Source organism: Furipterus horrens, unplaced genomic scaffold (assembly GCF_987537825.1).
Source record: "Furipterus horrens unplaced genomic scaffold, mFurHor1.1.pri manual_scaffold_16, whole genome shotgun sequence".
NCBI lineage: Eukaryota > Metazoa > Chordata > Mammalia > Chiroptera > Furipteridae > Furipterus > Furipterus horrens.
Window position 1 is genome coordinate 1,098,965 of NW_028327186.1, and position 14,466 is coordinate 1,113,430.

A 14,466-nucleotide genomic window follows, 5' to 3' on the forward strand; every position below is an offset into this window, starting at 1 on the left:
TTAGAAAGACAGGACGGGAGGGAGAAAGAGAGGGAGAGAAACATCAACGTGTGGTTGCCTCTCATACGCCCCCAACTGGGGACCTGACGTGCAACCCAGGCCTGTGCCCTGACTGGGAATCGAACTGGTGACCCTTAGGTTTGCAGGCTGGTGCTCGATCCACTGAGCCACACCAGCCAGGGTGGATAAAAAAAGCACATCTTAATGCTTCAAGTACATTTTTCTAAGCTGTTCTTTTACCTGTTGTGAAATGTTCTTAAATTTCATTCGCTCTGAACAGCCTCAACTATTCGGAGGTGAAGGCTTGACTATGTTATTGACCGTTGGAAGTGTCCTGAGCACTGGGCGGGTCCTTTCATGGCCCCCAGGGGCCTCCCACACAAGTTCACACCAACACCACAGTCCCAAACACCCAAACCGTTGTCCGCAGCAATGCACTAGGACGCAATGCCCCTGACTTCCAAATAAAGGAGTTCAAATATACACATATCTACACCTATTTACGCATAGTGACACTTACTGGGGAGGAATTTCAGTACCTGCCTCGTGTGCTATAATGGCAGACCCTTTTATGAGAGAGGCCACAGTGGGAATTGGCAGTGATTTCTTCTCTCTTCACTAAGGATTGCACCTAGGAGGGAGGAAATTGCTTCTAAACTAAAATACATTCCCGGAGAGTGAACTCTTTCCCTTTGCGACAGCGTGGATGGACCTGGAGATTATTATGCTGAGTGAAATAAGCCGGTCAGAGAAAGACAGACGCCATATGGTCTCACTTATATGTGGAATCTAATGAACAAAATAAGCTGATGAATAGAATAGCACCAGAGGCACGGATACACGGGACAGACTGACAGCTGTCAGAGGGGCGGGGGGGGGGCCTCTAAATGAGAGCAGGTGAAGGATCAGCCAAAGGTCATATATGCGTGACCCACAGACACAGACAACAGTGTGGGGGTGGCCAGAGGGCAGGGAGCGGGGCTGGGTGGACGTGGGTGGAGGCGGGGAAAATGGGGACATCTGTAATAGTGCCAACAGTAAAATAAAGTAAAAACAAATAAACAAAAAACATGTTCCTGAAGACGTCCTTTGGGCCTGGAGCCTCCTCAGTTCCTAGTCACCCCCCAAAATGACACAGCCGCAACACATGGCTATGACACTCTGTCACACCATGGAGAGGACGGTCCCTCCCTCATCACAGAAAGCAAAGAATGTGCCCCATCCAGGACAGCTGCCCGGTGCTCGGTGCGCCTGCCTGGGCCTCCATCGAGGGGCGCGATCTTGAAGGGCCTCCTTGAAGGGACAGAGCAACTTCAGCTGGCTTTGTTCCTTGCTGGCTAGTTGTACCCATTGGACACACAGAATAACACAGAAACACCGGGCGACGCCTCCAGGGAGTGGTGACGCACGGTCTCCCCCGGGGTAGACATGTCGGGCCCTCCTCCCTTTGAACACACAGTCCTTTCAGGCTCGGCTTTTAAAAAACTGTATTGAGTGGCACCAAGGAGCTCCGCCGATGCTCAGGGCACAGTGAGTACCTGACTTCAAAGCATCAAGGATAAGCTGAAGGCTGAGCGCTCTGGGGGAGTCGATTCTTGTGAGCCTCGACCAGATCTGTTAGTACTGACAATAGCTGTAGACATAACAGACATCCTTAAAAACAGGTGACTTAGCACTCAGGATTAGTCAGGCTCAAAGAACTAGGTGGTCTGAACATAGACACTGTTTCCTCTGCGTTAGTGTGTGTTGCCTGCAAAAACACGTCCCACCTGTGAGGGGGTCCAACATTTTCAGATTATAGCGGTCCCCCTCATCCGCGGTTTCGCGGTCCACAGTTTCCGTTATCTGCGGTCAACCAGGTTCTGAAAATGTTCAATGGAAAATTCCAGAAATAAACAATGCATAAGTCTTCACCTGCATGCTATTCTGAGTAATACGATGACATCTCATGGAGTCCTGCTCCATCCCGTCTGGGACATGACTCATCCCGTTGTCCCCACAGCCACACTGTGTACTCTCCCCACCTGTTAGTCACTTAGTAGATCGACTGTCACAGCATCGCAATGCCTGCGCCCAGGTCACCATGATTTTACTTAATAATGGTCCCAAAGTGCAGTCTGGAAATGCCAAAGAAGAGCCATAGAAAGCTTCTCTTAAGTTAAAAGGCAAAACATCGCAACTCCATAAGGAAAGAAAAATCATATCCTGGGGTGGCTAAGACCTGCGGTAAGAAGGAATCTTCCATCCATGAAATTGTGCAGAAGGAAAAACATTGGGGCCAGTGTTGCAGTCGCACCTCACATTGCAAAAGTCACAGTCACAGGGATAAGTGCTCGGCGGGGACAGAGCAGGCGTTAATTTGTGGGAGGAGGGCAGGGACAGGAAACGTGTTCCTATCGACAGCCGTGTGTTGCGCCAGCAAGTTCTGAGTCCATGTAAACATGGCAGCAAGGGCTCCCCAGGGGAGGGACACCAGACCATTTCCTGCAACGAAGGTGTGGCTGCACAGACTCAGGAACAGGTTTACTGAAAAATAGAAACATTCCTGGAGAGGCTGCGTCTGCCGATGAAAAGACACTGCTGCCACATTTTTAGCAGAGTTGTAAAAGCTGAGCCCTGGCTGATGTGGCTCAGTGGATTGAGCACTGGCCTGTGAACTGAAGGTCATGGGTTCGATTCCCAGTCAAGGCACAGGCCTGGGTTGTGGGCCAGGTCCCCAGTTGGGGGCGCATGAGAGGCCACCATATATTGATGTCTCTCTCTCTCTCTTTCTCCCTCCCTTCCCCTCTTCCCTCTGAGATCCCTCTTCCAGGCTGAGGAAGGGAGGTGTTTGTTGTGCAAAGGGCAGGGACATGATGGGGGCAGGGCACAGGACGGAGGTGACATTCAGAGATGGAAAGGTGTCTAAAGAGCTCTGTGTGGGCACCTGGCCAGACTTGGAGTCTGGGGTCCTTCAGACGTTTCTCTTGGGGTGGGAGGAAGAACGGGTAGCCCGTGAAATTTGGTCCCTGAATGGTTTCCTTTGGCCAGCACAATGTTTAAGAATAGTAAACGGGGATGTGTTCAGAGAGGGTACATTCTTGCAATTATGTGAATTCCCCACCTCCCGCTGTGGTCTTAAGTCTGCAGGACCCTGGGTTCTGGGATTCTTGCATGAACCTCTTCCTGCCTTCTAGGCCCTAGAGCCTTGGCTATAACCGATCCAGAAGGAACAGGCACCAGCATTTCTTTACGGTCCCCAAGTGACCCTCATGTGCAACCAGGGTAGAGAGTCGCCATTCTAAACCTGTCTGAGATGGAAACAGAGCAAAGCCCCGAGTGCCCCTAAATGAGCTCTCTGCTCCATTACATCTTCAAGGAGGGCATGTGACGGTATCACGGGCTCAGGGCCTATTTCCACAGCTCAGCTCCAGAGACGCACCTTGGATGGCTACCACGCACTCCGTACTGTGGTGAGTGCTGGCATCGCAAAGATGGCAAAGATGCCACCCCGACTTCAAGGACATGACTGTGTTCTAAAGGAATCGGTCACGGTCACAGATGATTTTAGGGAGACTGTGGCAGATGTAAGAATCTAGGCGATACTCAGACATGCCAGGACCCCAGAGGCAAAACGGGCGTAGTCTAGGGTCAGAGAACAGGAGCAGCAACTGGACTATTCAAGCATGAAGTTCAGGTCTCAAGCCAAAGGACGGGGTGTGCAAGAGTATTGTGAGCAGTAGCCCCAAAATGAAAACAGTGATGCTTGCAGAGGACACACAAGGACTTTAGTGAGGAGAGTAACATGCTACTAGAGAGATACCACAAGTCCAACCATGAAGAAGTGTGCAGCCCTGGCCAGGTTGCTGTGGGTTGCAGCATCCTCCCATTCACCAAAAGGTTGCAGGTTCGATCCCTAGTCAGGACACATACCTAGGTTTCAGGTTCGATCCTCAGTCGGGGCGTGTATGGGAGGCAACCAATCGATGTTTAATATTTTTTTCTCACATCAATGTGTCTCTCCCCATCCCCAAAATCAATATACATACTCTGGGGTGAGGATTTACAAAGAAGAATAAAAATGAAGGACTTTGCAGGCCATGCCATGCTCCTAGGCTCTGTCCTAAAGGTGGCAGGAGCCACAAGGCATTCAAGCAAGGCCACCTTCTCTCCTCGCAGTCCTCGGGCACCCTGTGGATGATGAACTTGGCAGAGGTGAGACTGGAGGCATAGTTACTCAGGGCATGGCAGCAGAGACAGAGGTAGTATTTCTGACTCAGGAGAGAGAAAGAGGCTGAACACAGCGGGACAGGGAATCCCAAGGACGCGACCTCCAAAATCAGCAAATTGCCTGCAGAGGGTTCACTGTGCAGTAGAATCCACATATTACTTTGAAATGGGACCGAGCAGTGAGTTGTGTTATTATTCCCATTTACGACTATCTTTCTTGCCCTGACTGGTGTGGCTCAGTGGGTCGGGCGCCGTCCTGCAAAGCGAAAGGCACCAGTTCGATTCCTGGTCAGGGCACCTGCCTGGGTTGCGGGTTTGGTCCCCACTTGGGGAGCGTATGAGGGGCAACTGGCTGATGTTTCTCTCCACATCACTGTTTCTCTCCCTCCCTTTCTCCTTCCCTTCTCCTTTCTCTAAAAGTAAATAAAATATTTTAAAAGGCTCTCTTTCTTTTTGAGGAACCACAAGGATCTTATTCCAACATAGCTTTATCTATTTATCTATCAGCATTTATAATCCATAATAAAAATGTTTCATTTTACCGGACGACGTCTGGTGGTTTCTCCGTATGATGGTATTTTAAAGGGGACAACTTCAACAGCATGTCGTTGTTTCTGCGGAACAAGAATCTGTCCTACAGCAAGTCCTCTCTGCTAATGTTGACAGCCATTTTTAATTTACATCAAATGGAATTAATGGCCATTTCAACCTCATTTTAACATGGGCTTACTTTGGGAATCGAACTGGATTGGTTTTAAGTGGCAGCTTATCTGTCTTCCAAAATTACATTTCCTTCTGCATTCTTCCCCCACTACTTAATTACTTCTGAGAAACGCATCTTCAGTTTGCTTATTTGTTACTTGAAGCCTGTTCAATAAGCACCTCGCGGTGGCACCTTTCTGTGAGGTTTTCCTTCAATGTCCACTACACACCACGTTAGCTCACCGCCGGAACAGGAAAAACATGGCGGACGCTAGCTACCCATTGAAGGTCAATCTCAACTTTCCCTCCAAGAGTTGCCCCCTCTTTTGATGGACAACGTGGACCTGAAACATGCATCTCATGCGGCCAAGGTCAAGACGATGAAACATTAGGCCAGAACTCTGAGACTGCCTCTGGGACCTTGGGCCTCACAACAGAGAGGCTCCCCGTCTTGCCCATCAGCTTGGTAACCGGGGCTCAAGTCCATCCCTGGTCACCACCCTTCAACTAGCCTGTCCGGTGTCGTCCCTGCCACTGCAGCCCGACTCAGAATCCGGCCACCTGCCAGGCAAACCCTGGCGGCCTGGTCTGACAGCTCCCACCCCTCACCTCACCCTGCTCACCCGGCAGGCCTGGACCCTGAGCCACCCTCGCCCCGTCCGAGCCATCGAAGAGTCATCCGTGGTAGCAATCTCTGCCCCTCTGCTCCCTGCTCTTGTACCCACCCCTGGCCACCCTTTACCGCCTGTCTTCCGGAGCCCAGGAAGGCGTTCCACGTGGTCCAAGCCACCCAGAGTCTCAGGCCTCATCTTAGCTGATGTAGGAGCGGCTTATGCCATCATTGACCCCATCGGCCTTCTTACAACACGCTCTCCTCGGCCTCAGGACGCTACTGCTCGCTGTCGTCTCTCCGCTGGCCTCTTCTTCTCATTTTTGCTTGTCCCCCCACCACCCCGCCATCATCTTCTTGCTCTTGACCACTAGAATGTTCCAGGGCACAGTCCAGGAACCTCTTTTGGGTCTACACTCAATCTCCAATTGATACTATCCAATCCAGTGGCTTTAAATGTCTCCCACACCAGGAAGATCTTCAAGTCCACATTTCCAGCCCCAATCTCCTTCTGTTCCCTGGACCTAAATGTCCAGTGGCCCACCTGGCCTCTCCACCTGGATGTCCCACAGCTACCCTGGACACAACTGCACTCACGGTGTTCGTTACAACCTCTTCTACTGTCTACCGGCTCCTTAATGGATAACTAAACCCATCAGGTTTTTCGATCAAATACCCGGGTGGGGGTGGGGTGTCATCCTTGACTCTTCTCTCCATTCCTGCTCACATCAAGCCATCAACCAATCCTGCAGGCTGCAGCAGCCCCTCCCCTGGGCCACTGCCCTCCCCTCTTCACTGTCCCCCACTGTTGATTCCTGTACTACCCCCTGCACCCTAGACTATCTTATCCTCCTCTTAGCAGCCAGAGTGAGCACTAAAGTCTCAGTCACATCCCTGTCACACCTCAACTGGATCATATTCCGCTTCCACTGAAAACCACTTGATGACCGTTATTGTGCTGACCTACAAAAGGACAGTCAGCTGCTCTCCCAGATACAACCTCGTAGGGCCTACAAGGGGCTCCACAGTCTCCCCCCCCACCCCATTGCCCCTCTGGTTATGACTCTTATCAGCCTCCCCTTTCCTGGCACTGGCTCCTCATTGTCCCTAATACACCTGCCAAGCACAGCCACGCATTCACTGCTCCTCCCACCCAATCAGTCTTCACGAATAGCATTGCTGACATTGTCACTTCCCCCAGACACCTGCCAGAGTATCTCTCCAGCACCCTCACTAGCTCCCACTCTCCCTTACTCTTCAGCACCCCTGTTGGGACACAGGGGATGCATCTGCCTGACTTGGATCGTGGCACCTGGAATGCTGCCTGGCATATAGTAAGTGCTCAGTAAACACTGGTGTAGCAGCAGTGCCCCTGAGGTGTCCACACTCTCGTCTCCAGGGACTGCGACTGTGAACGTGCTAGGTGACACGGCAGGGGAGACTCCACAGGTGCGTTAAGGTTAGGGACTAAGCTGTGCTCACGCTCTGGGTGGTGACTCTGGGGACCACTCCCAGCCCCAGCGCCATGCTCACCCCCAGGGGAGGAACATCACCCAGGACAGCCAGTCTGTGCTTAGCACCCCCTCCTGGCCTTGATTCAGCATGTCATGTGCATGCAGGAGCTTATCCTTTACATCAGCCTGTGACTCAGGACCTGCTATTAACTCCACTTCGAGGCTGGGAAGCCAAATAACAGGCAGGTGAAGTTATTCTTTTGATGCCACCCAGCCAGTGTAGCGACAGAGATCAGAGCAGCTCGACCCTCCTCTACCCACATGGTACCTGACGCTGTCCCCAAATAGCTGCCCGGGCTCCTGAAACAGAAATCACATCGCCTGTCGGGTGATGGCCTAATTTTTTTGTTGTTGTGAAGGCTAAAAATAAAGTGATCCTGGCTTTCATTCGTTATTAGGTTTGCCTTTTGGTTCTGAAATACACTGTTAATGAAATACAAATAAAGCAGAGTTGTCAACAAACTACAAAAGCCTATTTCTTAGTATGTCTTCCATTATCTTCTTCTTTTTTAATCCTTACCTGAGGATATGTTTATTGATTTTCAATAGAGACGAGGGTGGGGGGCTCGTGGAGAGAGAGAGACGTTACTGTGAGAGAGAAACATCGATCAGTTGTCTCCTGTATGCACCCTGACCGGGTATTGAACCCTAAACCTAGGTATGTGCCCGGACCGGGATTCGAACCCACAACCTTCTGGTGTATGGGATGACAGTCCAACTAACTGAGTTTCCTGGCCAGGGTGCAGATCTCCCTTTTTCTATCACATGACCCCTTCCCTATTACATTGTGTTACCTAGTACTTATTGTCTGTTCTATTTTATTCCAGCTGCCATAGACCCACCATTTGTAGAGTGATGTTGAGTTACGTCAGGACACTCTTTTGTTTCCAATATCATTTTCACTGCACCTTGACTGTCAGAACATTCTGGAGAGGGTTTTGCCATGAATAGCCCTAGCCTGATTTGGTCATTCCTAACACTCAAACTTGGGCATACTTCTCTATGCTCTGATCCTGAACTCTTCACCTACAAAGGAAGATCTGGTGAAAATTAAATTGTACATTTTTAAAAACTCCTCACCTGAGGACATTCTCTCATTGCTTTTAGAGAGAGAGGAAGGTGGGGAGAGAGAAAGAGAAAGGGGAGAGAGAGAGAGAGAGAGAGAGAGAGAGAGAGAGAGAGAGAGAGAGAGAGAGAGAAACATCAGTGCTGAGAGAGAAACATAGACCTGTTGTCTTCTGTATGCACCCTGACCAGGGATCGAACCTGAAACCTAGGTATGTGCCCTGGCCGGGAATCGAACCCACAGCACTTCAGTGTACAGGACCATACTCCATCCAAGTGAGCCACTGGCCAGGGCTGAATTGTACATTTTTTGAAAATGCATTCTGGGAATGAAGGAAATAGAACCGTATCAACACAGATGCTTATTGTTCTACCATCAGAGTCCCAGGCTAAGATTTCTTTTCGCTTTTGATTCTAATAATTTTCCCCTGAAATCCCGCACTAATTAGAATATGCATGTTAAGTAATTGCACCTTGTAAAAACCCAAAAGCCCACATTCTCTTTCTCGCCTTGAATGGAGCCAGTGACTCACAGCGGAGCTGATTGCCAGACGGGGCGGCGGGGCTGGAGCTGGTCTGGTGGCCGAAGCTTTGCTTAGCTCACAGCCTGTTGGAACGATGAACGTGCTAAAACTTTCCTTTAGAAAGCATGCGGTTGGGAAATAGTTTCTTTGGGTACCTTTTCGAAAAAGTGCTGGCCCTGGCCAGCTGGCTGCTCAGTTGGTTAGAGCGTCGTCCCGTACACCAAAAGGTTGTGGGTTCGATTCCCGGTCAGGGCACATACCTCAGTTGCACGTTTGATCCCCAGTCGGGGTGCAAACAGGAGGCAACTGATTGATGTTTCTCTCTCACATCGATGTCTCTCTCCACCCCACCCTCCCCCACCCCTGCTTCCCGTCTCTCTAAAAGCAATGAAAAAAGTGTCCTTGGGTGAGAACCAAAAAAAAGTGCTGGACCTTATTTTACTCTGTAGCAGTCCCAGTCACCTGACTACCTTTCTGATCTCTGGCTGTCCCTGCCCCACTTAGATGTCCCACGGCTTGTGTGCGTGTCACGTAGCACATTCACTAACATAGCACATTCACCTAACCGCTTGGGTGGCACTTCCGTGTGTTTTTACAATTGTTGCTCCGACCATTTGTCTGGGGTCTGTGAACCTGCAGCCACAGGGCAGGAAAAACTTGCCATGTGGGGTTCACAGGCGGGAGCGAGCCGTTTGACAAGACACGGAGGGCTTGAGTGTTTCAGAGAGATCGTATTTCATGCCGTAGTGAGAAGAACGCTGACCTTGGACTATGCGTGGGGCGGCTCTCGCAGGAACCAAAGGCCCAGCTTAGCACACTCGTGTGCACGGATGAAGGGCAACCTTAACTGTGTGCCTTCGGAAGTCACTTTTGCAGGAATCTGCTTTCAGCTGCCAATCGTGTGATTTTACTCCCATGTGGGATATAAAACTGGACGCAACAAATGAACAAATAAGACAGCCCAGCAAACAAGAACTCATAGACACAGACAACCGTATGGTGGTGACCGGAGGGAAGGGGGTAGGGGTAGTAAGAGGTAAAGGGGGCCACATATATGGGGACAGAAGATGTGACTTTGAGTGGCAGGCATGCAGTGCAATATACAGATCATGCGTCATAGAAATGTACACTTGAAAGTTATGTGATTCTATTAACCAACGTCACCCCAATAAATGTAACTTAAAAAAATCAAAACGAAACAAAAAATTTTGTTTCCCAAAGTCTACTTGAATTGTAGTTCCCATGGAGTCAAATTCTAACGCATCTTTTCTTTTCCCAAAGATAAACTCTAAAATACATTTAGGCCAATTAAATACATGAAATCAGATTTTAGCTTATTAATGAGTTGATGACCCTCAGATTTATCTTACAGTTGTCACGAGCTGATTGAGTCTGATGAAGTGTGATTTTTCCAATGATGATATATTCATTCCCATTAAGATACAATATTATGTATTTTGGTATCACCTTGATGCAAAGAGTGTGACTGTGCTAGTTTTTCTATATCACGCATTTTTGATTACTAGTCTCATTAAAATGATTACAATGCCTCCATAATGCCAGGCCTGCCTCCAAACGTGACATCGTATCAGGCTGCCACGTCAGGCCTCTGTTCCGTTATACACTTGACTCATGCTCTGTTACATAACGTAAAACTAAGGGAAGAATTACAAACGTGATTGAACATGAGTGAGGGGCAACCCTGGTCACATTTAGAGAATGTATGGAAGAAGAAGAAACAAGAGTCATATATTTTCAAAGCCACTGCTCATTAATTAATCTTCTATAATCACCAAATATATTCTACTCATCACACTTCAACATTTTCTTTTCCCTTTTTATCCTCACCCGAGAATATTTTTTCATTGCTTTTAGAGAGAAAGGAAAGGGGAGGGTTGGGAGGAGAGAGGGAGAAATACCGATGTGAGAGAGAAACTTTGGTTGGTTGCCTCCTGTTTGCACCCGGACCAGGAATCGAACCTGCAACCTTTTGGTGTGCAGGACAATGCTCCAACCAACTGAGTCACTCAGCCAGGGCAAGGCTTACACATTTTCTAATGGCTAAATCCACTCTCTTGTCACAGACCCTGCGTACAACGTTGGACATGCACAAAAGCTTTCATGGGCCTCTTCTGGTCCTGACTGGTTTTCTGTGACCCTCCCTACCCCCCTCTACCTGTTGCCTGGCTTGGTGACCTTCCCCAGTGGCTATCCAGCACTGTCACCTCCCCGACTGTAAAACGGGGCTAATGATGCTTAGCTAATCAGCTTCCTCCTGGGACTTGCCTAAAACAGAAATAACAATAAGGCTCCGTGTTGCCACAGCTAGTGTTTTGCCAAGATTTTAAGTCAAGGAAGTGCTGCGAAACCTTCTTTGCAGTTTAACAAAATTACTCTTCAGTACATTTCGAGCAAAAAGCAAGTGAGAGGAGTGTTGTGTTAGAAGAGAAATCAATACGGACATTTGCTCCCAGATGTCAAGATGTCTTTTGTGGCTGTTAAAAAGCACCCCCTGCTGGTTAGGGTGTGAAACCCGGCTTCCTGCTTTGCTAGACACCCCTCTTCATCGAAAACTGGACACATCCGGGCAAGTTAAAAAACACTCAGGGCCCTGGCCGGGTAACTCCGTGGGTTAGAGTATCATCTGGATTCACCAAGGTTGCAGGTTCGATCCCCGGTCAGGGCACATACAAGGATCAACCAATGAGTGCATTAATAAGTGGAACTGCAAATCAGCGTTTCTCTCTCTGTCTCTCTCCCTTCCTGTCTCTTTCTCTACAATCAATTAAAAAAAGAAACCACTCAGTACATGATGTCAAATTCCACTTAAAGGAATATCTCCTAATAGAAATTATCTCAAATACTTAAAATGGTCAGAAGCCAAAAATGTTCACTGTAGGAAATTTTATAACAGCCCCATGGGAAACAATGTGAGCATCCCAAATTAGGGGAGCAGCTGATGAGTAAGCATTCATACCCTGTAATAACACCCATCCATTTTTAAATCATATATTTTAAAGAGCATTAGGCATGAAGAACACACAGTAAAAAATTCAATGTGAGGTATGATCCCAGTTGCATAAAAATATGCATAAAAGTAAGGGAAAGAAGAGAGCCACACATGAAGGAAGATTGTGTCTGTGAAATTAAGAATATTTTCCTTTTTTATATACTATTCTGTGTCTCCCATATTTGGGGCATGAGTAGGTATTGTTTTAGGATGGACTGTTGTATTGCCCTTATAGCTAAAGGATTCAAAATGTCTCAACAGTCAATTCTCTGGGGGAATTGAGGGGTGCAGAGCCACTGTGCCGTGTCGGCCTCCAGAAAGTGACAGTTTTCTCTCTATTTTGAAGATGACCTCAGAAAGCCACCCCATTAAAGAAGAAGGAAAGTATTGTTGCTTCTGATGGCTAAACTTCATATGCATATGGCTTTGTATTTCAGGCTTGCGTCCATCAGGGAAAAGAGTCACTCCATTGCTATAAGATGCAAATTCACAATAATCTATTTTGCCAAGTCTTAACCACACACACACACACACATAGACACACACACGCTTCTCATCCTATAGCATAGTCCTCACCTCTGAAATACTGCTAACTCTATGCAATATAAATTAAACAAGCAAACTGCCTAATGTATTAACTTGGAGATCAGAATATTGTGTATGATTTCACTTATATACACACTTATCACTCAAAAGACCACTGGGGACTCTGTGGTGTATAGGACCTAACAGTCAGGAGAGACCTAGGAAAAGACAACTGTCACTCAACAGATACGGAACCAAAGTCACAGAGGGGGAGGCGTTCATTCAGGACCAGCAACGAGGCAAGAATAACAGCTGATCTCTGTCCCACGGGGATACTATGAAGGGCTGGAGGGAGGGACACACCCTGGCTGTCCTGATACACAGCTCTGGAGCCCTCATTTACCAGCCACAGCACCTGGGGACAGTCACAGCCTCTCTTTCTCTTTCTCAGTTTCCTCCTCTGTACAGATCTGGAAAGGTCAGAGAGCAGAAAATGTCTAGGGGACAAAAAGAGGATGTCATGAACCCAGGAGGGCCCTCCTGCTGGCCAGAGAGCAGGTGTCTTACAAGCTGTCACAGCGACACCATGTTCTCAAGACCCCTCGTGATGTGCACAGCACCCTGTGCAAGCTCTGGGGCCAGGTGTCACAGAAAGAGCCCTTGACAGATTTGTCCCAAAATTTAATTTTTAATTATACTCCATCCCCTGCAAGTTACGACCCTGTGGATTGGCCAGGACAATTTTGGGGGACAGAGGGGACAGGAGAAACATCAGCCCCTTATAAGGGCATTTCTCTGGAATGTCAGTTATTACCAGGTAGCTGAAAACAGAGGAGAATCAGAACATTGATATCAAAGGCCAAGGTAAAAGGCCTTAAAGGAATGGGTGACGCCAGGTGCCCAGGTGTGTCTCGCTCATCATCAGACACGTGTCCTTTCCGGTGTCTGCACCTGCATTCAGATGGCTACAGTTCAAGACCAAGCACACCGCAAATCCTTGTCATTGCCACCTAGCATGGACTTGGCCTTAAAGGTAAACTCCTTTGCATCCTGGAACCCGGGGAGGGACGCGCCACCAAAATGTTAAGACAAGAGTCTAACAAGCATTAAATGCTGAGTCTCGTTTTAACCTGAGTAGGAGGACACACAGCTGACTCCGCAGCCATTTTCTTCCATTTCTGAAAACAAAGTCTGCCCCTTCCCTCCCACTCTCCGAGCTCGGCAAGGAAGCGTGGGGTGGGGCTCAGACTCTACTGATTCACCGAAAACCCAAGGGTGTGGGACCGCGGCAGGGACAAAGACAGGCTGCCCAGCAAAGTTTCTGAAAGGCACTCGTGCCCCGAAAACCGTAAAATTAAAGCACAGATGATCACTTACCCAAAGTGACTGGCCAAGTTCATGGAAGTACAAAAGAGAAGGAGGTTTTTGATCATGATAAAGCTAGAGAACATTCCATCGTCCATTCCCAACAAGAAGAAGAGTTGAAGCAGGTGAATTTCGAAAGAAAAGCTCTTCCTTTGTCCAACGTGATCTTCAAGCTGAAAGGCACACAGAGAGGATACTCACATAAACACGAATGCTTGGTCACCGTTGCTAGCATGAAATCATGCTGCCAAGGCACACACGTGACACAGAAAGACCCTGGCTGTCCCCGGGCACAGCTCCACGCCAGGGTCATCTCTGCCCCTGCACAGGAAGTTGGGCATAGGAAGAAATTACAATGTGGCTTAATTTTTACTTAGGCTCAGAGTGCAGAATCAGTCTCCTCATGTATTTTTTTTTCATGTCTCGAGGACTTTGTTTGTACTTTTTAGCATGTTACCAAAGGACCCTCCTCCATCCTGCTGTTAGAATCAATGCTTGACGTTCTGCTTTGCTGTAAAATCCACATGTAGAATACCTTTACCTTTCTGAGATAGCTGCCACGTGTTCAAAGCCAGCAGACTACTCCTCGTTCTGCACCGTGCTGGAAGTATGTGGAAAGAGGGAGGGAAAGGCACATGTAAGAAACAAGTCTACAGGATCACGGGTAACAGAACTGCTTATAAGGGAAGCCAGCACTTGCTCAGCATCCGGTCCCCCGTGACTCAAATAACTTCACGTTATCACTGAATTTGGGGTACTGTCCCAGGTGCCTGCTGGGCCCCAGTGAATGCATCCGAGATCCTGGCAGCCAGGTCCCTGGGCTCTGCAAGTCAGCGGAGCGAAGGCACACAGTTCCCAGTATGCGCATATCCCAAAGGGGTGCACGCGCCACAAGAACACCTCGCGTTCAAAGGGATCATTTTCCCAAAGAGACCCCAGGCC

The 14,466-nt window shown here is 48.6% G+C and overlaps 1 protein-coding gene across 1 annotated transcript in view; it reads right to left on the bottom strand.

Annotated features, from left to right (window-relative positions):
• GABRA5 (gamma-aminobutyric acid type A receptor subunit alpha5) overlaps positions 1–14,466 on the bottom strand; it is a 51,047-nt gene that overhangs the window by 35,455 nt on the left and 1,126 nt on the right. The window contains exons 2-3 of the mRNA XM_090263825.1: positions 14,066–14,125; positions 13,537–13,697 (exon numbers count right to left, since the gene is read on the bottom strand). Of these exons, the coding sequence (XP_090119951.1) occupies positions 13,537–13,622 (86 nt within the window). The 5' untranslated portion in view covers positions 13,623–13,697; positions 14,066–14,125. The remainder of the gene's footprint in view (positions 1–13,536; positions 13,698–14,065; positions 14,126–14,466) is intronic.